We start from the raw sequence: 25704 nt of genomic DNA, 5'->3' as shown, positions 1-25704 counted from the left end.
GTGGTGAGCTTCCTGAGTGTTGTTGGAGCTCCACTCATCCAGGTGAGTGGTGAATATTCCATCGCACGGCTGTAAGGCTAATTCGTTAGTGTGCAGGGTCTGAGTTATTAGGAATAATTGAAAACAATCTGACCGTTGCAGCTTGAAAAAGGTATTCTAAGATGAATTTGTGGCACTTATGAAATAGGAAAAAGAGTGGAAAATATATATCTGCACATCATTTTACATTTTAAATTATGAATCGAACACAAGGAGGGTGTATAAATCTCTGAAGGTGGCAGGACAAAATGAGAAGGCTGTTATTAAGCTATGTGGGATCATTGGCTTTATAAACAGGGGCCTAAAAGCAATATAAAGCAAAAGCAATATAAAACACTAGTTAGGCCTCAATTTCTGGGCACCGTTTAGTTAAGGTATTTGTGAAGGTGCTGAAGAGATTTGTGCTTTAGAAAGTCAGTTGGTGGAGGATATATTTGGAACCAAATCTTTACACATTTTTTTAAAGCATTAATTTAGTGTTACATGTTCTAAATATCCACCTAAACCAACAACCACAGTTCAGTCTGTATTCATATGGGCACCATTCAAGCTTAAATTATTTGTTTACTGAACAAATCTTAATGAAAAGGGTGTGTTCTTCCATAACAAACATCTATTTTCTGGCGGAATCCATTTTTTTAGATGCTGAAAGGAATTGTGCATCATGTCAAAACGTGAGTTCTTTCTACAATCTGTGTCTAAAGAGTCCGTGGAAAGCTTCCTGAATTTTATTCAGCTTCATGTAAGTACAGTATCTGTTTGGAATAATTTTAGAAGAATATATATGGCTACAGTTTATCCAGCTTCATAAATAACAATAGTTAATAGTACATATTGAAATCTATTGGAATTTCGATCAAATCTATGGCTTTTGTCTAAAGTGATATAAATCACGTTATCCTAATCTTTCTCTTCAAATATTTATTGATCTTTACCTTGAAAAATACAATGGCCATGGCTTCCGCTGCATGGTGATTTTCAACAACGCTCTTCTCTATCTGCCTCCTCTTTGGGTTTTTCTTAGCCATGCACTGCATTAAGGGCAGCACGGTAGCACAGTGGCTAGCAGTGTCGCTTGACAGAGCCAGGGTCCCAAGTTCGATTCCTGGCTTGGGTCACTGTCTGTGCAGAGTCTGCACATTCGCCCTCTGTCGGCATGGGTTTCTTCTGGGTGCTCCGGTTTCCTCCCGCAAGTCCCGAAAGGCGTGCTTGTTAGGTGAATTGGGCATTCTGAATTCTCCCTCCATGCACGCAAACAGGTGTGGGGTGTGGCGACTCGGGGCTTTTTCACAGTAATCTCATTGCAGAGAGAATAAAGATTACTATTATTAATTTTGTGATTATCCGGTTTCATTACAAAGAACAAAGAAAAGTACAGCATAGGACCAGGCCCTTCGGCCCTCCAAGCCTGTGCCGACCATGCTGCCAGTCTAAACTAAAATCTTCTGCACTTCTGGGGTCCGTATCCCTCTATTCCCATCCTCTTCATGTATTTGTCAAGATGTCCCTTAAACGTCACTATCGTCCCTACTTCCACCACCTTCTCTGGCAGCGAGTTCCAGGCACCCACTACCCTCTGTGTAAAAAAAAAAAAAAAATTGCCTCGTACATCTCTAAACCTTGCCCCTCGCACCTTAAACCTATGCCCCCTAGTAATTGACCCCTCTACCCTGGGAAAAAGACTCTGACTATCCACTCTGTCAATGCCGCTCATAATTTTGTAGACCTCTATTAGGCCGCCCCTCAACCTCCGTCGTTCCAGTGAGAACAAACCGAGTTTATTCAACCTCTCCTCATAGCTAATGCCCTCCATATCAGGCAACATCCTGGTAAATCTTTTCTACACCCTCTGTAAAGCCTCCACATCCTTCTGGTAGTGTGGCGACCAGAATTGAACACTATACTCCAAGTGTGGCCTAACTAAGATTCTATACAATTGCAACATGACTTGCCAGTTTTTATACTCGATGCCCCGGCCAATGAAGGCAAGCATGCTGTATGCCTTTTTGACTACCTTCTCCACCTGTGTTGCCCCTTTCAGTGACCTGTGGGCCTGTACACCTAGATCTCTCTGACTGTCAATACTCTTGAGGGTTCTACCATTCACTGTATATTCCCTACCTGCATTAGACCTTCCAAAATGCATTACTTCTCCGGATTAAACTCCATCTGCCATCTCTCTGCCCAAGTCTCCAAACGATCTAAATCCTGCTGTATCCTCTGACAGTTCTCATCGCTATCCGCAATTCCACCAAACTTTGTGTCGTCCGCAAACTTACTAATCAGACCAGATACATTTTCCTCCAAATCATTTATATATACCAAGAACAGCAAGGGCCCCAGCACTGATCCCTGCGGAACACCACTCGTCACAGCCCTCCAATCAGAAAAGCACCCTTCCATTGCTACTCTCTGCCTTCTATGACCTATGATGTGGAGATGCCGGCATTGGACTGGGGTGAGCACAGTAAGATATCTTGCAACACCAGGTTAAAGTCCAACAGGTTTGTTTTGATGTTCGCGCTCCGAAAGCTAGTGACATCAAAACAAACCTGTTGGACTTTAACCTGGTGTTGTAAGATTTCTTACTGTTCTATGACCTAGCCAGTTCTGTATCCATCTTGCCAGCTCACCCCTGATCCCGTGTGACCTCACCTTTTGTACCTGTGTGCCATGAGGGACCTTGTCAAAGGCCTTACTGAAGTCCATATAGACAACATCCACTGCACTACCTGCATCAATCATCTTTGTGACCTCCTCGAAAAATTCTTATCAAGTTAGTGAGACACGACCTCCCCTTCACAAAACCGTGCTTCCTCTTGCTAATACGTCCATTTGCTTCCAAATGGGAGTAGGTCCCGTCTCGAAGAATTCTCTCCAGTAATTACATGGTAAAACTGCTGGGATTTGGGAATACAGGAAAGGCACAGACTAGAAAAGGTTGTAATCCATCTGGTTGACACACTGGGCTAAATCACTGGCTTTTAAAGCAGACCAAGGCAGGCCAGCAGCACGGTTCAATTCCCGTACCAGCCTCCCCGAACAGGCGCCGGAATGTGGCGACTTGGGGCTTTTCACAGTAACTTCATTTGAAGCCTACTTGTGACAATAAGCGATTTTCATTTTCATTTTTCATCTCATATCAGAAATAGAAAATGTTGATAAAAGTCAACAGTTCTTGCAGCACCTGTGGAACGAGAAACAGAGTGACCATTTTCCAAGAGGAAGAAGGATAATTATGGCAAGTTTCAGGAACCTTGGATAACGAGAGATATTGTGAGCCTAGTCCCCCCCAAAAATGAAGCATTTTCAAGAGCTAGAAGGCTGGGAACAGACAAAGCCCATGCGGAATATGAGGAAAGTCGGAAGCAACTTAACAAGGAGTCAGGAGGGCTAAAAGGGGTCACGAAATGTAATTGGTAGACAGGATTAAGGAAAATCCCAAGGGTTTTTACACGTATAAAAAGAGCAAGAGGGTAGCCAGAGAAAGGGTTTGCCCACTCAAGTACAGGGGTAGGAATCTATGCATGGAGCCAGAGGAAATGGGCGAGGTACTGAATGAGTACTTTGTATCCGTATTCACCAAAGAGAAGGACTTGGTGGACGATGAGTCTGGGGAAGGCTGTATAGATAGCCTGGGTCACATTGAGATCAAAAACGAGGAGATGTTGGGCGTCCTATAATAATAATCTTTATTGTCACAGGTAGGCTTACATTAACACTGCAATTAAGTTTCTGTGAAAAGCCCCTAGTCGCCACATTCCGGCGCCTGTTCGGGTACACAGAGGGAGAATTCAGAATGTCCAATTCACCTAACAGTACGTCTTTCGGGACTTGTGGGAAGAAATCGGAGCACCTGGAGGAAACCCATGCAGACAGTGACCCAAGCTGGGAATCGAACCTGAGACCCTGACGCTGTGAAGCAACATTACTACCCACTGCTATCGTGCTGTCCTCTTGAAAAACATTAAGTTAGATAAGTCCCCAGAGCCTGATGGGATGTACCCCAGAATACTGCGGGAGGCAAAGGAGGAAATTGCTGTGGCCTTGACAGAAATCTTTGTATCCTCACTGGCTACAGGTGAGGTCCCAGAGGACTGGAGAATAGCTAATGTTGTTCCTTTGTTTAAGAAGGGTAAAAAGGATAATCCAGGAAACTACAGGCCGGTGAGTCTTACGTCAGTGGTAGGGAAATTATTGGAGAGGATTCTTTGAGACAGGATTTACTCCCATTTGGAAGCAAGTGGATGTATTAGCGCGAGGCACCACAAGGGGAGGTTGTGTCTCACTAGCTTGATGAGTTGTTTGAGGAAGTGATGAAGATGATTGATGAAGGTAGGGCAGTGGATGTTGTCTGCATGGACTTCAGTAAGGTATTTGACAAGGTCCCTCATGGCAGACTGGTACAAAAGGTGAAGTCACACGGGATCAGAGATGAGGTGGCAAGATTGATGCAGAACTGGCTCGGTCATAGAAGGCAGAGAGTAGCAATGGAAGGGTACTTTTCTGAATGGAGGGCTGTGCCGAGTGGTGTTCTGCAAGTATCAGTGCTGGGACCTTTGCTGTTTGTAGTATATGTAAATGATTATGAGGAAAATGCAACTGGTCTGATTAGTAAGTTTGCAGATGACACAAAGGTTGGTGGAATTGTGGATAGAGATGAGGATTGTCAGAGGATATAGCGGGATATAAATCGGTTGGAGACTTGGGCGGAGAGATAGCAAATGGAGTTTAATCCGGACAAATGTAACACTCACCGGACCAGAGGGATACCAATATCCTGGGGGGGAAATTTGCTAATGCTCTTCGGGAGGGTTTAAACTAGTTCAGTAGGGGCTTGGGAACCTGAATTGTAGCTCCAGTATACAGGAGGTTGAGAGTAGTGAGGTCATGAATAAGGTTTTAAAATTGCAGGAGTGTACCGGCAGGCAAGAAGGTGGTTTGAAGTGTGTCTTCAATGCCAGGAGCATCCGGAATAAGGTGGGTGAACTTGCGGCATGGGTTGGTACCTGGGACTTCGATGTTGTGGCCATTTCGGAGGCATGTATAGAGCAGGGACAGGAATGGTTGTTGCAGGTGCCAGGGTTTAGATATTTCAGTAAGCTCAGGGAAGGTGGTAAAAGAGGGGGAAGGGTGGCATTGTTAGTCAAGGACAGTATTACGGTGGCAGAAAGGACGTTTGATGTGGGCTCGTTTACTGAGGTAGTATGGGCTGAGGTTAGAAACAGGAAAGGAGAGGTCACCCTGTTAGGGGTTTTCTATAGGCCTCCGAAAAGTTCCAGAGATGTAGAGGAAAGGATTGCAAAGATGATTCTGGATAGGAGCGAAAGCAACAGGGTAGTTGTTATGGGGGACTTTAACTCTCCAAATATTGACTGGAAACGCTATAGTTCGAGTACTTTAGATGGGTCTGTTTTTGTCCAATGTGTGCAGGAGGGTTTCCTGACACAGTATGTAGATAGGCCAACGAGAGGCGAGGCCGTATTGGATTTGGTACTGGGTAATGAACCAGGATGGGTGTTAGATTTGGAGGTAGGTGATCACTTTGGTGATAGTGACCACAATTCGATTACGTTTACTTTAGTGATGGAAAGGGATAGGTATATACCGCAGGGCAAGAGTTATATCTGGGGGAAAGGCAATTATGATGCGATGAGACAAGACTTAGGATGCATTGGAAGGAGAGGAAAACTGCAGGGGATGGGCACAATGGAAATGTGGAGCTTGTTCAAGGAACAGCTACTGCGTGCCCTTGATAAGTATGTACCTGTCAGGCAGGGAGGAAGTGGTCGAGCGAGGGAACCGTGGTTTACTAAGGCAGTCGAAACACTTATCAAGAGGAAGAAGGAAGCTTATGTAAAGATGAGACATGAAGGTTCAGTTAGGGCGCTCGAGAGTTACAAGTTAGCTAGGAAGGACCTAAAGAGAGAGCTAAGAAGAGCCAGGAGGGGACATGAAAAGTCTTTGGCAGGTAGGATCAAGGATAACCCTAAAGCTTTCTATAGATATGTCAGGAATAAAAGAATGACTAGGGTAAGAGTAGGGCCAGTCAAGGACAGTAGTGGGAAGTTGTGCTTGGAGTCCGAGGAGATAGGAGAGGTGCTAAATGAATATTTTTCGTCAGTATTCACACAGGAAAAAGGACAATGTTGTTGAGGAGAATACTGCGATTCAGGCTACTAGACTAGAAGGGCTTGAGGTTCATCAGGAGGAGGTGTTAACAATTTTGGAAAGTGTGACAATAGATAAGGCCCCTGTGCCGGATGGGATTTATCCTAGGATTCTCTGGGAAGCTAGGGAGGAGATTGCTGAGCCTTTGGCTCTGATCTTTAAGTCATCTTTGTCTACAGGAATAGTGCCAGAAGACTGGAGGATAGCAAATGTTGTCCCCTTGTTCAAGAAGGGGAGTAGAGACAACCCCGGAAACTAGACCAGTGAGCCTGACTTCTGTTGTGGGCAAAATCTTGGAAAGGTTTATAAGAGATAGGGTGTATAATCATCTGGAAAGGAATAATTTGATTAGAATGAAATGAAAATGAATGAAATGAAATGAAAATCACTTATTGTCACAAGTAGGCTTCAAATGAAGTTACTGTGAAAAGCCCCTAGTCGCCACATTCCGGCGCCTGTTCGGGGAGGCTGTTACGGGAATTGAACCGTGCTGCTGACCTGCCTTGGTCTGCTTTCAAAGCCAGTGATTTAGCCCTGTGCTAAACAGACATAGTCAACACGGTTTTGTGAAGGGTAGGTCGTGCCTCACAAACCTTATTGAGTTCTTTGAGAAGGTGACCAAACAGGTGGATGAGGGTAAAGCAGTTGATGTGGTGTATATGGATTTCAGTAAAGCGTTTGATAAGGTTCCACACGGTAGGCTACTGCAGAAAATACGGAAGCATGGGATTCAGGGAGATTTAGCAGTTTGGATCAGAAATTGGCTAGCTGGAAGAAGACAAAGGGTGGTGGTTGATGGGAAGTGTTCAGACTGGAGTCCAGTTACTAGTGGTGTACCACAACGATCTGTTTTGGGGCCACTGCTGTTTGTCATTTTTATAAATGACCTGGAGGAGGGTGTAGAAGGATGGGTGAGTAAATTTGCAGATTACACTAAAGTCGGTGGAGTTGTGGACAGTGCGGAAGGATGTTACAAGTTACAGAGAGACATAGATAAGCTGCAGCGCTGGACTGAGAGGTGGCAAATGGAGTTTAACGCAGAAAAATGTTAGGTGATTCATTTTGGAAGGAATAACAGGAAGACAGAGTACTGGGCTATTGGTAAGATTCTTGGCAGTGTGGATGAGCAGAGAGATCTCGGTGTCCATGTACATAGATCCCTGAAAGTTGCCACTCAGGTTGAGAGGGTTGTTAAGAAGGCGTACGGTGTGTTAGCTTTTATTGGTAGAGGGATTAAGTTTCGGAGCCATGAGGTCATGTTGCAGCTGTGCAAAACTCTGGTGCGGCCGCATTTGGAGTATTGCGTGCAATTCTGGTCGCCGCATTATAGGAAGGATGTGGAAGCATTGGAAAGGGTGCAGAGGAGATTTACCAGAATGTTGCCTGGTATGGAGGGAAGATCTTATGAGGAAAGGCTGAGGGACTTGAGGCTATTTTCGTTAGAGAGAAGAAGGTTAAGAGGTGACTTAATTGAGGCATACAAGATGATCAGAGGATTGGATAGGGTGGACAGTGAGAGCCTTTTTCCTCGGATGGTGATGTCTAGCACGAGGGGACATAGCTTTAAATTGAGGGGAGATAGATATAGGACAGATGTCAGAGGTGGGTTCTTTACTCCGAGAGTAGTAAGGGCGTGGAATGCCCTGCCTGCAACAGTAGTGGACTCGCCAACACTAAGGGCATTCAAATGGTCATTGGATAGACATATGGATGATAAGGGAATAGTGTCGATGGGCTTTAGAGTGGTTTCACAGGTCGGCGCAACATTGAGGGCCGAAGGGCCTGTCTAATGTTCTAAAAAAAATTTTAAAATGAAAAAAAATGTGATGTAATGCATTTTGGAAGGTCTAATACAGATGTGAAATTACAGTAAATGGCAGAACCCTTAATAGGCAGAGGGATCTGTGTGTACAGGTTCACAGGTCACTGAAAGTGGCAATGCTGGTGGGGAAGGTAGTCAAAAAGGCAAACGGCATGCTTGCCTTCACCAGTCAGGGCATTGAGTATAAAAATGAGCAAGTCATGTTGCAGCTGTATAGAACCTTAGTTAGGCCACACTTGGAGTATAGTGCTCAATTCTGGTCAGCACGCTGCCAGAAGGATGTGGAGGCTTTGGAGAGGGTACAGAAGAGATTTACCAGGATGTTGCCTGGTATGGAGGGCAGTAACTATGAGGAGAGGTTGGATAAATTTGATTTGTTCCACTGGAATGATGGAGGTTGAGGGGTGACCTGATAGGAGTCTACAAATGTATGAGGGGCATGGATAGAGTGGATAGTCAGAAGCCTTTTCCCAGGGTACAAGAGTCAATTATTAGGGTGCGTTGGTTTAAGGTGCGAGGGGCAAAGTTTAGAGGAGATGTGTGAGGGAAGTGTTTTTTACACAGAAGCTAATGGGTGCCTGGAGGAGGTGGTGTTAGCAGGTACGATAGTGATGTTTAAGGGGCGTCTTGACAAATACATGAATAGAGAGATACGGACCCCGGAAGTGTAGAAGGTTTCAGGTTAGACGGTCAGCATGGTTGGTGCAGGCTTGGAGGGCTGTCGGGCCTGTTCCTGTGCTGTACATTTCTTTGTTCTTTATGTATTAGAACCAACTGGAGTTGGGACAAAAGGTCATTGATCTGAAACATGAACTCTTTTTCTCCCCACAGCTGCTGCCAGACTTGCTGAGTATTTCCAGCATTATCTGTTATATTTCATTTTTCTACCCCCTGCAATATTTTGCTTCTGTATTACCACTTGTTAGAAATTTGTTTATTGGACTTCCGGGTGCGGCTATGCAGAGCTAGGTCGCATATTCGGTTGCTCCCGCTTGGAACGGACTTTTGGGCTCTTTTACAGGGCCCCCACGGCATTTGTTTGACATTTCCTGGTGTGGCAAGAAGACTGCAGCATACCCCTGACAGTGTCCCCCAGGAATGTTATGTCTTTTGGCTGCCAGACCCGGCAGAAACAGTAAAGGATTTGGCTTTGGCTGCAGGTTTAGACAAGGGCCTCTTCCAGCATGCAGGCGGGGGAAGGGCAAGCTTAAAGCTGCAATCTGACTTGACTCTATCAAAGGTGAATTCTAGCAGCAGAGGGAACAACTGTGAAAGGATCTACCAGGACCATTGAAGAAGCAGGGACGAGGCTTCCGGTGGCGGCCATGGAGGAGTAGGTCGCGCATTCGGCAGCTCCCATCTGGAACTGACTCTCAGACCTTTTTCAGGAGTTTCCATAGACTTTTTAAACGGACCAGAAGTGTAACGGCCAAAGGAGCGGCACTGGAGCAACGGGAGAAGCGAGGGAAAGAAAACAAAATGGTGGCGGCCAGGGACAAAGGGGAGCTGCAGGAGTTCATCAAGCGCTGCTTCGAGGAGATGCGCAAGGAGATGTTGGTGCCTATGCTTTCGGCAATTGAAGGACTCGGGATCACCCAAAAGGTCCACGAAGCTAAGATCCAGGAGGTACAGAAAAGAGTCAGTCAGAACGAGTGCGAGCTCGTGGGCCTGGCGGTGAGAGTGGAGCAGAACATGGCGCTACACAAGAGGTGGGCGGGAAGACTCGAAGACCTGGAGAACAGGTCGAGGAGAAAGAATCTGCGAATCCTGGGTCTCCCTGAGGGAGTGGAGGGGGCTGATGCCGGGGCATACGCGAGCATGATGCTCGAGGCGATGATGGGCACGAAGGCCCCTTCGAGGCCGCTGGAGTTGGACGGGGCACATCGGGTGCTGGCGAAGAAGCCCCAGGCAAATGAGCCGCCAAGGGCGATGGTGGTGAGGTTCCACCGGTTCACGGACAGAGAGTGGGTCCTGAGATGGGCCAAGAAGGAGCGGAGCAGTAAGTGGGACAATGCAGAGATCCGAATATACCCGGACTGGAGCACGGAGGTTGCAAAGCGGAGAGCGGGTTTCAACCGGGCCAAAGCGGCGTTGTACCGGAAAGAACTGAAATTCGGAATGCTGCAGCCAGCGGGACTGTGGGTCACATTCAAGGGCCAACTATTACTTTGAAACGCCTGAAGAGGCGTGGACCTTTGTACAAGCCGAAAAGTTGGACTCTAACTGAGGGTTTGTGAGGGTAGGAGGGTGTTTGAGGTTTGATGTGTGATGGTTGTTGTATATAGGGGGTCAATCACGCGCAGGAAATGTTACATAGGCTGGGGGAGAGAGACAAGGCCGCGACAGGAGCTGCGCCAGAGGGGGCGGAGCGGGCTTTGGAAAGCGCGGGGTGTTTTCCCGCGCGCGGGAAGAAAGGCGGGACGGGGAACGAAGGAATGCATATGGATTGGGAGACTCCCACGCGGGGAGGTCAATGGGACAGCGGGGGAAGCCGGGGTCAGCAGGCGTCAGCTGACTTACGGGAGTGACATGGGGGGGGGAGCAAAAAAGCTAGACAGGGGTCTGGGGGGGGGGGGGAAGGGTTGCTGCTGCACTGGCCGAAAGGGAATGGGATACAGAAGAGGTGGTCGGGACGGGAATCCCCCCTCTGGGGGACTGGAGGGTGAGGGAGGCGTGGACACGGGACTGGCCCAGAAAAGGAGATGGCTAGTCGGCGGGGCGTGGGGGGTGTGAGAGCCCCTCCAATCCGGCTGATAACGTGGAATGTGAGGGGCCTGAATGGGCCGGTGAAGAGGGCTCGAGTGTTCGCGCACTTAAAGGGACTGAAGGCGGACGTGGCCATGCTCCAAGAGACACACCTGAAGGTGGCGGACCAGGTCAGGCTAAGAAAGGGATGGGTAGGACAGGTATTCCACTCGGGACTGTACGCGACGAATAAAGGGGTGGCAATATTGGTGGGAAAGCGGGTGTCATTTGAGGCCAAGACTATTGTAGCGGACAATGGAGGGCGATATGTAATGGTGAGCGGTAGGCTGCAAGGGATGTGGGTGGTGTTGGTAAACGTATACGCCCCGAACTGGGATGATGCAGGATTCATGAAGCGCATGTTGGGGCGCATTCCGGACCTGGAGATAGGAGGCTTGATAATGGGGAGGGGACTTCAATACAGCACGAGACCGCTCCAAATCAAGGACTGGAAAGAGGCCGGCGGCGGCCAATGTACTTAGGGGGTTTATGGACCAGATGGGGGGAGTGGACCCATGGCGGTTTGCAAGGCCGCAGGCCAGGGAATTTTCTTTCTTCTCCCATGTACACAAAGCCTACTCCCGGATAGATTTCTTTGTTCTGGGTAGGGCGCTCATCCCGAGGGTGGAGGGGACGGAGTATTCGGCTATAGCCGTTTCGGACCATGCCCCACAATGGGTGGAACTGGAGCTGGGAGAGGAGAGGGACCAACGCCCGTTGTGGCAGTTGGATGTGGGACTGCTGGCGGACGAGGTGGTGTGTGGGAAGGTGAGGGGGGGTATCGAAAGGTACTTGGAGGCCAACGACAACGGGGAGGTGGGGGTGGTATGGGAGGCGTTGAAGGCGGTGATCAGGGGAGAGCTAATTTCCATTAGGGTTCATAGGGAGAAGACAGAGGGTATAGAAAGGGAGAGGTTAGTGGGGGAGATTTTGAGAGTGGACAGGAGATACGCAGAGGCCCCGGAGGAAAGATTACTTGGGGAAAGACGACGGCTCCAGACGGAGTTTGACCTGTTGACCACCGGGAAGGCGGAGGCACAGTGGAGGAAAGCGCAGGGGGCGACCTACGGGTATGGGGAAAAGGCTAGTCGGATGCTGGCACACCAGCTGCGTAAGAGGATGGCAGCGAGGGAAATAGGGGGAGTCAAAGATGGAAGGGGAGCCACGGTTCGGAGTGCGACGAAAATAAACGAGGTATTCAAGGCCTTTTATGAAGAGCTGTACAGATCCCAGCCCCCAGCGGGGGAAGAGGGGATGAGACGATTCCTAGATCAGCTGAGATTCCCGAGGGTGGAGGAGCAAGAGGTGGCTGGTTTGGGGGCACCAATTGGGTTGGAGGAGCTGAGCAAGGGTTTGGGGAGCATGCAGGCGGGGAAGGCCCCAGGACCGGACGGATTCCCGGTTGAGTTCTGCAGGAAGTACGCAGACCTGTTGGCCCCGCTACTGGTGAGGACCTTTAATGAGGCAAGAGAGGAGGGAACCCTGCCCCCGACAATGTCGGAAGCGACAATTTCTTTGATCCTAAAGCGGGACAAGGACCCACTGCAATGTGGATCGTACAGGCCGATCTCGCTCCTCAATGTGGATGCAAAGTTGCTGGCAAAAGTGCTGGCCACGAGGATCGAGGACTGTGTCCCGGGGGTAATCCACGAGGACCAGACGGGATTTGTAAAGGGCAGGCAACTAAACACCAATGTGCGGAGGCTCTTAAACGTGATAATGATGCCATCGGAGGAGGGAGAGGCGGAGATAGTGGCAGCTATGGACGCGGAGAAGGCCTTTGACCGAATAGAGTGGGAGTACCTCTGGGAGGTGCTGCGCAGGTTTGGGTTCAGGGTAGGGTTTATCAATTGGGTTAAGCTCCTTTACAGAGCCCCGATGGCAAGTGTAGTGACGAACCGGCGGAGGTCGGAGTACTTTCGACTGTACCGAGGGACGAGGCAGGGGTGCCCCCTGTCCCCCCTGTTGTTCGCATTGGCGATCGAACCATTGGCCATGTCATTGAGGGAGTCTAATAAATGGAAGGGGGTGGTCCGAGGGGGAGAAGAGCATCGGGTGTCGCTATATGCGGATGACCTGTTGCTGTACGTGGCGGATCCAATGGAGGGGATGGTGGAGGCCATGCAGGTCATCGTGATCACTAAGGCCTTTTTTAAGAGAGAAGGCAGGAGTATTATGGGGTTTGTGTGGGCGAATAAGACCCCGAGAGTAAGGAGAGGGTTCCTGGAACGCAGTAGGGACCGAGGAGGGTTGGCGCTGCCAAACCTGGGGAGCTACTACTGGGCAGCAAATGTGGCGATGATCTGCAAGTGGGTTATGGAGGGAGAGGGGGCGGCATGGAAGAGGATGGAGATGGCGTCCTGTAAAGGAACGAGCCTGGGGCCGTTGGTGACGGCACTGCTGCCGCTCTCGCCGACAAAGTATACCACGAGCCCGGTGGTGGCCGCAACGCTAAGGATCTGGGGCCAGTGGAGACGGCACCGGGGTGCAATGGGAGCATCGGTGTGGTCCCCGATCAGGGGTAACCACCGGTTTGTCCCGGGGAAGATGGACGGGGGGTTCCAGAGCTGGCATCGGGCGGGGATTGGAAGAATGGGGGACCTGTTCATCGACGGGACGTTTGCGAGCCTAGGGGCACTGGAGGAGAAGTTTGAGTTACCCCCGGGAAATGCCTTTAGATATATGCAGGTGAGGGCTTTTGTGAGGCGACAGGTGAGGGAATTCCCGTTGCTCCCGGCACAAGAAGTTCAAGATAGGGTGATCTCGGGTGTATGGGTCGGGGAGGGCAAGGTGTCGGAAATACACCAGGAGACGAAAGAAGAGGGGGAAGCGCTGGTAGAAGAGTTGAAGGGTAAATGGGAGGAGGAGCTGGGGGAGGAGATCGAGGAAGGTCTGTGGGCTGATGCCCTAGGTAGGGTTAATTCCTCCTCCTCGTGTGCCAGGCTCAGCCTGATACAATTTAAGGTGGTCCACAGAGCGCACTTGACAGGGGCGAGGTTGAGTAGTTTCTTTGGGGTAGAGGACAGATGTGGAAGGTGCTCAGGGAGCCCGGCGAACCATGTCCATATGTTTTGGTCATGCCCGGCACTGGAGGGGTTCTGGAGAGGAGTGGCGGGAGCAATATCTCAGGTGGTGAAAGTCCGGGTCAAGCCAAGCTGGGGGCTAGCAATATTTGGAGTAGTGGACGAACCGGGAGTGCAGGAGGCGAAAGAGGCCGGCATTTTGGCCTTTGCGTCCCTAGTAGCCCGGCGAAGGATCTTGCTAATGTGGAAGGAGGCGAAGCCCCCCACCCAGCGTGGAGGCCTGGATAAACGATATGGCTGGGTTCATAAAGTTGGAGAGGATTAAGTTCGCCTTGAGAGGGTCTGCGCAGGGGTTCTACAGGCGGTGGCAACCGTTCCTCGACTATCTCGCGGAGCGTTAGAGGAAGGTCGGTCAGCAGCAGCAGCAACCTTGGTGGGGGGGGACGTCCTGGGAGTGGGGGGGGGAGAGGGGGGACTGCCTGGGAGGGTGGATGAGCAAGAGATAACATGCAGGGTTGGGGAAACTGGCACGTGCGGGAGAGAGCCAGTGTACAAAGCTGTGTAAATATTTCATTTTGCCATGTATATATCTTGCTCTGCGCGATTTCTCGTTTTTTTTTGTTACGCGGGGGGGTTATTGTTTGTAAGGGAGAAAAATTGTGTTAAAAAACTTTAATAAATATATTTTTAAAAAAAAGAAATTTGTTTATTAAATTTCCGTGGAAGTTCAGATGAAATTGGAGCTCTCTTTGAGCGTAGAATCGTACAGTGATGCAGTACAAAAGGAGGCTATGTGATGCATCGTGCCTGTGCTGGCTTTTAAAAGAGCTTTTCAATTAGTTACACCCCCTTGCTCTTTCTCTATAACCCTGCAAATTATTGAACTTCGAAGTATTAATCCAGTTCACCTTTTGAAATTGTTATTGAATCTGCTTCCGCAACTTTTTCAGACAGTGCATTCCAGATAATCATAACTTGTTGCGTACTTACTTTTTCTCATGTCACCTCTTTATTCTGATAGGATTATGTTATGTTATACTGCAGAAGTTAACTCTAATCAGTCATGACAACCTTCTGATGACTGGCATTTTCATTGGTGGAAAGATATTAATTTAGACAATGCAATTAAATTCCCAATGTGAAGAGCTATTTTTCTGTGCCCATCTATTAGTCAGTCAGTGGGTTCATTTACAACTGTATTAGCTGGCCAGGCCACATCCTGAGTTCTGCTCATCGAGACATGAGAGAGATTGAAATACCAGAGGCAATTCAGAGAAACGCTACCAGACTGAGAGAAAAGACTGGAAATACATCTATTAGAAATTGATAGACTTTATAGAAAGGCAAATCTGGAAAATTACTTCGAACAAAATTGTGAGTGGGCCAAGAGGACACATTAAAATTCTTAAAAGAGGAACTGAGGACTAATGTTACAAATATGTGAAATATTTGAGAGAAAATCTCTGGCATCAACTAGGTATTGAAATAAGTAAAATAAGATAAGTAAAACAGCCCCCTAAACAGGGGCTGTTTATCACGGGGCTAAATCGCTGGCTTTGAAAGCAGACCAAGGCAGGCTGACAGCACAGTTCGATTCCCGTAACACCCTCCCCGAACAGGCGCCGGAATGTGGCGACTAGGGGCTTTTCACGGTAACTTCATTTGAAGCCTATTTGTGACAAGCGATTTTCATTCATTTTTCATTTCAAGGTGGATTTAATCACCTTCCTCATCCACAGTGGCTGAATATAATTTTGTGGACTTGGTTTGAAAGCCAGCCAGATATTGCTAAATCATTACACGCCCAACTGGTAGAACCACTTAGATTTTGTGTCCATGCTGTGGTCGGGGATGAAAGGCAATTGACGAATACTGATATCTACTGCTTGTCTTGGGAAGGGAGTTAATGAAATTCTTGGAGATTAAAGCTTGGAGCCAAATCAGCATTTTATCCAGATTCGCTTATTTGAAAGCTGGCTTTAAGTAATTCTGATGTGTCTACTGGAGAAAATATTCAATTCCTATTGGGCAAACTGATTCTTAGTTTGGTTTGGGAATTTTTGTGGTGATAGGTTTTCATGTTTTTAAAGCAAATGGCTGACCTGAGGAAGAATACCATGTTTGATTTTAGTTAATTTTTCCTATGTTTAGAAAAACAATTCAGATCCATTTGACCTAAATGAGGTGCTGCAGGAGTTCCCGCGGAAGCAAAGAAAAGCATTGTGGGAGCGTCTGAAGAGGCTCTTAACCGATATTATATTGGACAATCCAGTGGAGAATTGGCAGGAACATGAAGACAGCGATGATGAAATGGAGGTGGAGGGTGCACTGGACATGGTGAGGAGATCATCTGTATAATGCAGATTTGTATTTCAATCCTCAAATTGTCAGGTGCATAAATTCTCTTTGTATTTTATTCCAGCCTTCACTAACTAAGTATGATTGCATTTTAATTTACATAGAATGAAAAACATTCTTTCAGTTTGATTTTGAAGTATTCCTTTGTGTTGCCAGAAATTAATGACCCTCTCTGTGAGGTTAGCCAGATTTTGTTATCACTTCACAAGACAGAATTCTCCCAAGCCCCCGCCATTGTGTTCGATGGCAGGCATGGTGGGGGAGAATATGGTGGCATGTCCAGAAATTGGCATCACACCAGCGTAAATTTACTAATAAAAAAATATATATATATTTTTATTCAAGGCTTTTCAACAAAAATATAAATATACAAAATATCAAAAGATCAACAACCCAAGAGCATCAGAAGTACATCACATCAACCCAACAAACCACTCCAGCCCCACAGGCGCTGTCCCCCATCCACACCCCGCCTTCCCTGTTTTGGCCCCGACACCTCTTCTTTCTTCTTCTCCCCCGCCCCCCCCCCCCGCTGACCCTCCTTGAAGAAGTCAATTAACGTTTCCACCTCCAGGTGAACCCTTCTACCGACCCCCGCAGAGCAAACTTGATCTTATCTAATCGCAGGAATTCTGCCAGGTCGCTCACCCACACACCTGCCTTTGGTGGCTCCGAGTCCTGCCAACATAACAAAATCCGTCTCCGGGCTATCAGGTAGGCAAAGGCCACTACATCGGGCCCCCCACACCCCACAGAACACCCTCAATCTTGGACAAGCCTAGAACATGTGGACGTGGTTTGTGACACCCTTCTCCCCCACACATTGCCCACACCTATCTTCTCAAAAAACCTGCTCATCCTTGCATCCATCATGTGGACCCTATGCATCACTTTAAACTGGATGAGCCTTAACGATGAGGACGCATTCACCCTCCGCAAGGCCTCAGCCCATGTCCCAGCCCCCACCTCCTCTCCCAGCTCCTCCCATTTGTGCTTAACATCCTCCACCAAGGCTTCCTCTCCATCAGTTCCTTGTAAATATCCAACACCATCTTCCCTATTTCGTCCTTCAACGGAAACTTATCTTGGAGCACTGGAGGCGGCAATCCCGGGAAAGATAGCACCTCTCTCATAAAATCCCGAACCTCCAGGTACCTAAAGCTAATGCCCTTGGGCAACTCATACAATTCCTTCAACTTTTCCAGCCCTGCAAATTTACCCCCTTTGAACAAGTCCCTGAAGTACTCAAACACCACCTGCCGCCACCCCCGGAACCTCTCTTCCAGTTCCGCTGGCACAAACCTATGGTTATCACAAATAGGCGCCCGCAATGACATACCCTTGATGCACAATCAATACTCTCGAGACAAAGAGGAGTCATATCTAATCGGCTTTAATCAGCTAGAATTGTACCCAGCAGCGGTGATACAGAAAGTGAGGGCTGCTGGGACGGCATCGGTTCTTATACCCCGCCTCTCAGGGCGGGGCAATGTACATTATCCAATGGTAGACCCCCTCAGTCTAGCCAATGGTTATTCACCTCTCAGGTACTGCAATACCTGGTATTACCACAACCCTCTAACCCCAAGTGCTGCCTACACTGCCCCACACCCTCAAAGCCGACACCACAACCAGGCTAACGGAGTACCTGGCCGGCGAAAACGGCAAAGGCGCCAATGACAAAGCCCTAAAGTTCGTTCCCCTAACGATGCCGACTCCGACCTCTCCTCAGCCCGCTTTCTAACCATCGCTATGCTTGCAGCCCAATAATAATTTATCAATTTAGGCAACGGCATCACCCCCTCTTCTCTTATGTCCCTGCTGATTTTACCTGCAGGAAGTGCTGCCATCTCCAGCTCTTCCAAGACCGAGTTAGGGAACTGGAGCTGGAGTTGGAAGAACTTCGGATCATTCGGGAGGCAGAGGGGGGTCATAGATAGCAGTTTTAGGGAATTAGTTACACCAAAGATTGGAGATAGATGGGTAACTGTAAGAGGGACTGGGAAGAAGCAGTCAGTGCAGGGATCCCCTGCGGTCGTTCCCCTCAGAAACAAGTATACTGCTTTGGATACTTGTGGGGGGGGGGGACTTACCAGGGGTAAGCCATGGGGTACGGGCCTCTGGCACGGAGTCTGTCCCTGTTGCTCAGAAGGGAAGGGGGGAGAGGAGCAGAGCATTAGTAATTGGGGACTCGATAGTCAGGGGCACAGATAGGAGATTTTGTGGGAGCGTGAGAGACTCACGTTTGGTATGTTGCCTCCCAGGTGCAAGGGTATGTGATGTCTCGGATCGTGTTTTCCGGGTCCTTAAGGGGGAGGGGGAGCAGCCCCAAGTCGTGTCCACATTGGCACTAACGACATAGGTAGGAAAGGGGACAAGGATGTCAGGCAGGCTTTCAGGGAGCTAGGATGGAAGCTCAGAACTAGAACAAACAGAGTTGTTATCTCTGGGTTGTTGCCCGTGCCACGTGATAGTGAGATGAGGAATAGGGAGAGAGAGCAATTAAACACGTGGCTACAGGGATGGTGCAGGCGGGAGGGATTCAGATTTCTGGATAACTGGGGCTCTTTCTGGGGAAGGTGGGACCTCTACAGACAGGATGGTCTACATCTGAACCTGAGGGGCACAAATATCCTGGGGGGGGAGATTTGCTAGTGCTCTTTGGGGGGGTTTAAACTAATGCAGCAGGGGCATGGGAACCTGGATTGTAGTTTTAGGGTACGGGAGAATGAGAGTATAGAGGTCAGGAGATTTGACGTCGCAGGAGGGGGCCAGTGTTCAGGTAGGTGGTTTGAAGTGTGTCTACTTCAATGCCAGGAGTATACGAAATAAGGTAGGGGAACTGGCAGCATGGGTTGGTACCTGGGACTTCGATGTTGTGGCCATTTCGGAGACATGGATAGAGCAGGGACAGGAATGGATGTTGCAGGTTCCGGGGTTTAGGTGTTTTAGTAAGCTCAGAGAAGGAGGCAATAGAGGGGGAGGTGTGGCGCTGCTAGTCAAGAGCAGTATTACGGTGGCGGAGAGGATGCTAGATGGGGACTCATCTTCCGAGGTAGTATGGGCTGAGGTTAGAAACAGGAAAGGAGAGGTCACCCTGTTGGGAGTTTTCTATAGGCCTCCAAATAGTTCTAGGGATGTAGAGGAAAGGATGGCGAGGATGATCCTGGATAAGAGCGAAAGTAACAGGGTAGTTATTATGGGAGACTTTAACTTTCCAAATATTGACTGGAAAAGATATAGTTCGAGTACATTAGATGGGTCGTTTTTTGTACAGTGTGTGCAGGAGGGTTTCCTGACACAATATGTTGACAGGCCAACAAGAGGCGAGGCCACGTTGGATTTGGTTTTGGGTAATGAACCAGGCCAGGTGTTGGATTTGGAGGTAGGAGAGCACTTTGGGGACAGTGACCATAATTCGGTGACGTTTACGTTAATGATGGAAAGGGATAAGTATACACCGCAGGGCAAGAGTTATAGCTGGGGGATGGGCAATTATGATGCCATTAGACGTGACTTGGGGAGGATAGGTTGGAGAAGTAGGCTGCAAGTGTTGGGCACACTGGATAAGTGGAGCTTGTTCAAGGATCAGCTACTGCGTGTTCTTGATAAGTATGTACCGGTCAGGCAGGGAGGAAGGCGTAGAGCGAGGGAACAGTGGTTTACCAAAGAAGTGGAATCTCTTGTTAAGAGGAAGAAGAAGGAGGCCTATGTGAAGATGAGGTGTGAAGTTTCAGTTGGGGCGATGGATAGTTACAAGGTAGCGAGGAAGGATCTAAAGAGAGAGCTAAGACGAGCAAGGAGGGGACATGAGAATTATTTGGCAGGTAGGATCAAGGAAAACCCAAAAGCTTTCTATAGGTATGTCAGGAATAAGCGAATGACTAGGGTAAGAGTAAGACCAGTCAAGGACAGGGATGGGAAGTTGTGTGTGGAGTCTGAAGAGATAGGCGAGATACTAAATGAATATTTTTCGTCAGTATTCACTCAGGAAAAAGATAATGTTGTGGCGGAGAATGCTGAGACCCAGGCTATTAGAATAGATGGCATGGAGGTACGTAGGGAAGATGTGTTGGCAATTCTGGACAGGCTGAAAATAGATAAGTCCCCGGGGCCTGATGGGATTTATCCTAGGATTCTCTGGGAGGCCAGGGAAGAGATTGCTGGACCTTTGGCTTTGATTTTTATGTCATCATTGGCTACAGGAATAGTGCCAGAGGACTGGAGGATAGCAAATGTGGTCCCTTTGTTCAAAAAGGGGAGCAGAGACAACCCCGGAAACTATAGACCTGTGAGCCTCACATCTGTAGTGGGTAAAGTCTTGGAGGGGATTATAAGAGACAAGATTCATAATCATCTAGATAGGAATAATATGATCAGGGATAGTCAGCATGGCTTTGTGAAGGGTAGGTCATGCCTCACAAACCCTATCTAGTTCTTTGAGAAGGTGACTGAACAGGTAGACGAGGGTAGAGCAGTTGATGTGGTGTATATGGATTTCAGTAAAACGTTTGATAAGGTTCCCCACGGTAGGCTATTGCAGAAAATACGGAGGCTGGGGATTGAGGGTGATTTAGAGATGTGGATCAGAAATTGGCTAGCTGAAAGAAGACAGAGGGTGGTGGTTGATGGGAAATGTTCAGAATGGAGTTCAGTTACAAGTGGCGTACCACAAGGATCTGTTCTGGGGCCGTTGCTGTTTGTCATTTTTATCAAAGACCTAGAGGAAGGCGCAGAAGGGTGGGTGAGTAAATTTGCAGACGACACTAAAGTTGGTGGTGTTGTCAACAGTGTGGAAGGATGTAGCAGGTTACAGAGGACATAGATAAGCTGCAGAGCTGGGCTGAGAGGTGGCAAATGGAGTTTAATGTAGAGAAGTGTGAGGTGATTCACTTTGGAAGGAATAACAGGAATGCGGAATATTTGGCTAATGGTAAAGTTCTTGGAAGTGTGGATGAGCAGAGGGATCTAGGCGTCCATGTACATAGATCCCTGAAAGTTGCCACCCAGGTTGATAGGGTTGTGAAGAAGGCCTATGGAGTGTTGGCCTTTATTGGTAGAGGGATTGAGTTCCGGAGTCAGGAGGTCATGTTGCAGCTGTACAAAACTCTGGTACGACCGCATTTGGAGTATTGCGTACAGTTCTGGTCACCGCATTATAGGAAAGATGTGGAGGCTTTGGAGCGGGTGCAGAGGAGATTTACCAGGATGTTGCCTGGTATGGAGGGAAAATCTTATGAGGAAAGGCTGATGGACTTGAGGTTGTTTTCGTTGGAGAGAAGAAGGTTAAGAGGAGACTTAATAGAGGCATACAAAATGATCAGGGGGTTAGATAGGGTGGACAGTGAGAGCCTTCTCCTGCAGATGGAAATGGCTGGCACGAGGGGACATAGCTTTAAACTGAGGGGTAATAGATATAGGACAGAGGTCAGAGGTAGGTTCTTTACGCAAAGAGTGGCGAGGCCGTGGAATGCCCTAACTGCAACAGTAGTGAACTCGCCAACATTGAGGGCATTTAAAAGTTTATTGGATAAGCATATGGATGATAATGGCATAGTGTAGGTTAGATGGCTTTTGTTTCGGTGCAACATCGTGGGCCGAAGGGCCTGTACTGCGCTGTATCGTTCTATGTTCTTCCCCCCCCCCTCCCCCAACACCCCGCTCCGAAAAGCCCGTCACACCCGCGGGGCCTTCCCTGCCCACACAAACCCCAAGTTCAACCCATTGACTTTCCTGAAAAATGACATGGGAACAAGGATAGGGAGGTTCTGAAACACGAACAGAAACCTAGGCACCACCGTCATTTTCACCGTCTGCACCGCCAGCGACAACGGCAAAACCCATACAACCCTCAAGTGTTCCACGTGACCAGCCTGTTCAAGGCGCTCCTCGCCCCAATCCCTTCCCCCGCCGATAAACCATAACTTTTCTTGGGCTGGCCTGCGCCACGCGACCCTCCAAGCCCGCCCTCGAATGCCCATCGCCATCTCTCCCTTCCAAACTGCGCCACAGAAACCACACCCTGGTCAGCAACCCCCCACCCACCCCCTATTCCTCCCAACGACCCCCCACTTCACTTCTGTTAACTAGCCTGCCCAGCTAGCATGGTGGCCCCTACCCAAGGCCTCCAACCTCTCAATCCCCCTCCACTCCCGCCCCCCCCCCACGTTGCCACCAACAAACAAAGAACAAAAGGCACATTTACCATCCCCCGGCAAGCCTCCACGAACTACTCACCCCAAACCCATGAATACAAAGTACCTCTCCGAAGTTCAGTGCCCTCACACTCCCAGTCTATGATCTCTCAAAGTCCATCGCCTCCTCCGGCGAGTCAAAATAAAAGCCCTGCTTCTGATGAGTCACCCACAAGCGGGGAGGGTACAGCACTCCAAACTTCACTCCCTTCTTGAAGAGGGCAGCCTTAACCCTGTTGAACTTCGCTACCGCTTCGCCAACTCTGTACCCAGGTCCCGGTAGACCCACAGCTCACTCCCTTCCCTGGTGCATATCCTGGTCTGCCTCGCCCACAGTGGGGAAGGACTGACAAAATCCACCTTGAGCGGGAACCACCAAAAGTGCGCCCACTCACCCCATGGCCGCCATAGGAAGCCGCCATAGGAAGCAGCGTGAATTTACAGTGGGATCTTCCGCTGGTGCCTGCCACGGCAGTTTGAAAACCCTCAGAGGGCAGTATGAACCTCATTAATTAATGGGATGCAGATGAAGGCCTGATCCCCCTCCACACCAGATTCTCTGTGCCGGTGGGAAAAACACGCCGGTGGAAAACGCATTCAGAACAACATGGGGTGCAGATGTTGGGACTCATGTGAATAATGCCTGGGGCTGTCTGCAGATTTCCGGATGGAGGCCGCCTGGACCCTGGAACGCCACAGCAGTGGATCGGGGGTTCATCTGCAGGTGGACCTTCCAGATTCTTGTACTGGAGGAGGTCCATCTTCTAGCCTGAGAATGTTCCAGGAGATCCATATTTGTTCTCAGGAGTCTGTTTTCTGGACTGAGTATTCCCAGAGATCTATCTTCATTTTCAGGAGGTCCACCGTCTTTCTTCAGAAGTGGGTCAGTGGTGTTGGATGTACCTTCAATATGGACACGACGCACCACCCAGGCCTGCCCTGTCACTGAATATGATGTAAAACACCCGGGTGCATAATTAATGAGGTCAGAGCTGGAAGATGGTGTCTATTTTTCCACCGGCTGCCGCAGCAGGAAACACACCATGTTCCCACCTCCGCCATGGCACTTAGTCTCAATGTCAGAAGGACTATTGCAAATGGAGGTGGATTCTGTAGCTCTGTTTTGCTGAGTCAATGTATTGTCGCATTTAACTTTTTAAATTCCATAGGCCCCCCAATGGAACTGTTTGACATATGGTTGGCCAGTTGTAGGTTGGCCCAAGTTCCTGGGGCATTGGAACCGGTTCTGGGGGAGGTGGGATCAGTACAAACCGGACGGTCTGCACCTGGGCAGCACTGGAACCGATGTCTTAGGGGGGGTGTTTGCTAGAGCTGTTGGGGAGAGTTTAAACTAATGTGGCAGGGGGATGGGAACCGATGCAGGAAGTTGGAAGGTAGTAAAACAGGGACAGAAACAAAACGCAGTAAGGGAGAAAGTGTAAGGCAGAGAAACCATAGTCAAAAATCAAAAGGGCGACAGTACAAGGTACAGTGACTGAGGGGAGCTCAGTGAATAGGACCAGGAATATTAAAAGGAATAAAACGGGAAGTGAAAACATTAATGGTCAGCGACGCGGCAGGTTGTTACATGAAGATATGGGTTCAACGACAAGGAAAATTAGGAGAAAGGTTAAGAGGAAATATAACTTGGGAGAGGTTACTGATCGAGGTGTTAAGATTCAGAACAGAGGTAAAAAAGCCAACATAAGTGTACTTTACCTGAATGCTCGTAGTATTTGGAATAAGGTTGATGGTAAGGGAGGTGGTGTAGCTCTGTTATTTAAGGATGACATCCGAACAACAGTAAGGGATGACATTGGTGCTATGGAGGATAAGGTTGAATCCATTTGGGTGGAAATCAGGAATAATAAGGCGAAAAAGTCACTGATAGGAGTAGTCTATAGGCCACCAAATAGTAACATTATGGTGGGGCAGGCAATAAACAAAGAAATAAATGATGCATGTAGAAATGGTACAGCAGTTATCATGGGGAATTTTAATCTCCATGTCGATTGGTTTAACCAGGTCAGTCAAGGCAGCCTTCAGGAGGAGTTTATAGAATGTATCCGCGATAGTTTCCTAGAACAGTATGTAATGGAACCTACGAGGGAACAAGCAGTCCTAGATCTGGTCCTGTGTAATGAGACAGGATTGATTCATGATCTCATAGTTAGGGATCCTCTCGGAAGGAGCGATCACAATATGGTGGAATTTAAAATGCAGATGGAGGGTGAGAAGGTAAAATTAAGCACTAGTGTTTTGTGCTTAAACAAAGGAGATTACAATGGGATGAGAGAAGAACTAGCGAAGGTAGACTGGGAGCAAAGACTTTATGGTGAAACAGTTGAGGAACAGTGGAGAACCTTCCAAGCGATTTTTCACAGTGCTCAGCAAAGGTTTATACCAACAAAAAGGAAGGACGGTCGAAAGAGGGGAAATCGACCGTGGATATCTAAGGAAATTGAAGGAAAAAGCATTCAAAGTAGCAAAGATTAATGGGAGACTAGAGGACTGGGAAATCTTTAGGGGGCAACAGAAAGCTACTAAAAAAGCTATAAAGAAGAGTAAGATAGATTTATGAGAGTAAACTTGCTCAGAATATAAAAACATGTAGTAAACGTTTCTACAAATATATAAAACAAAAAAGAGTGGCTAAGGTAAATATTGGTCCTTTAGAGGATGAGAAGGGAGATTTAATAATGGGAGATGAGGAAATGGCTGAGGAACTGAACAGGTTTTTTGGGTCGGTCTTCACAGTGGAAGACACAAATAACATGCCAGTGACTGATGGAAATGAGGCTATGACAGGTGAGGACCTTGAGAGGATTGTTATCACCAAGGAGGTAGTGATGGGCAAGCTGATGGGGCTAAAGGTAGACAAGTCTCCTGGCCCTGATGGAATGCATCCCAGAGTGCTAAAAGAGATGGCTAGGGAAATTGCAAATGCACTAGTGATAATTTACCAAAATTCACTAGACTCTAGGGTGGTCCCGGCGGATTGGAAATTAGCAAACGTAACACCACTGTTTAAAAAAGGAGGTAGGCAGAAAGCGGGTAATTATAGGCCAGTGAGCTTAACTTCGGTAGTAGGGAAGATGCTGGAATCTATCATCAAGGAAGAAATAGCGAGGCATTGGGCAGATGCAGCATGGGTTCATAAAGGGCAGGTCGAGCCTAACTAATTTAGTGGAATTTTTTGAGGCCATTACCAGTGCGGTAGATAACGGGGAGCCAATGGATGTGGTATATCTGGATTTCCAGAAAGCCTTTGACAAGGTGCCACACAAAAGGTTGCTGCATAAGATAAAGATGCATGGCATTAAGGGGAAAGTAGTAGCATGGATAGAGGATT

At 48.3% G+C, this 25704-nt stretch overlaps 1 protein-coding gene across 2 annotated transcripts in view; it reads left to right on the top strand.

Annotated features, from left to right (window-relative positions):
- Window positions 1-25704, top strand: part of ncapg2 (non-SMC condensin II complex, subunit G2) — a 142275-nt gene that overhangs the window by 4772 nt on the left and 111799 nt on the right. For both annotated transcript variants that reach the window (XM_072508228.1, XM_072508227.1), the window contains exons 2-3: window positions 682-781; window positions 15952-16137. In XM_072508228.1, coding sequence (XP_072364329.1) covers window positions 704-781; window positions 15952-16137 — 264 coding nt within the window. In that variant the 5' untranslated portion in view covers window positions 682-703. The remainder of the gene's footprint in view (window positions 1-681; window positions 782-15951; window positions 16138-25704) is intronic.

This window comes from Scyliorhinus torazame, chromosome 6 (assembly GCF_047496885.1).
Source record: "Scyliorhinus torazame isolate Kashiwa2021f chromosome 6, sScyTor2.1, whole genome shotgun sequence".
Lineage (NCBI taxonomy): Eukaryota > Metazoa > Chordata > Chondrichthyes > Carcharhiniformes > Scyliorhinidae > Scyliorhinus > Scyliorhinus torazame.
This window is presented reverse-complemented; position numbering and strand designations above follow the sequence as displayed.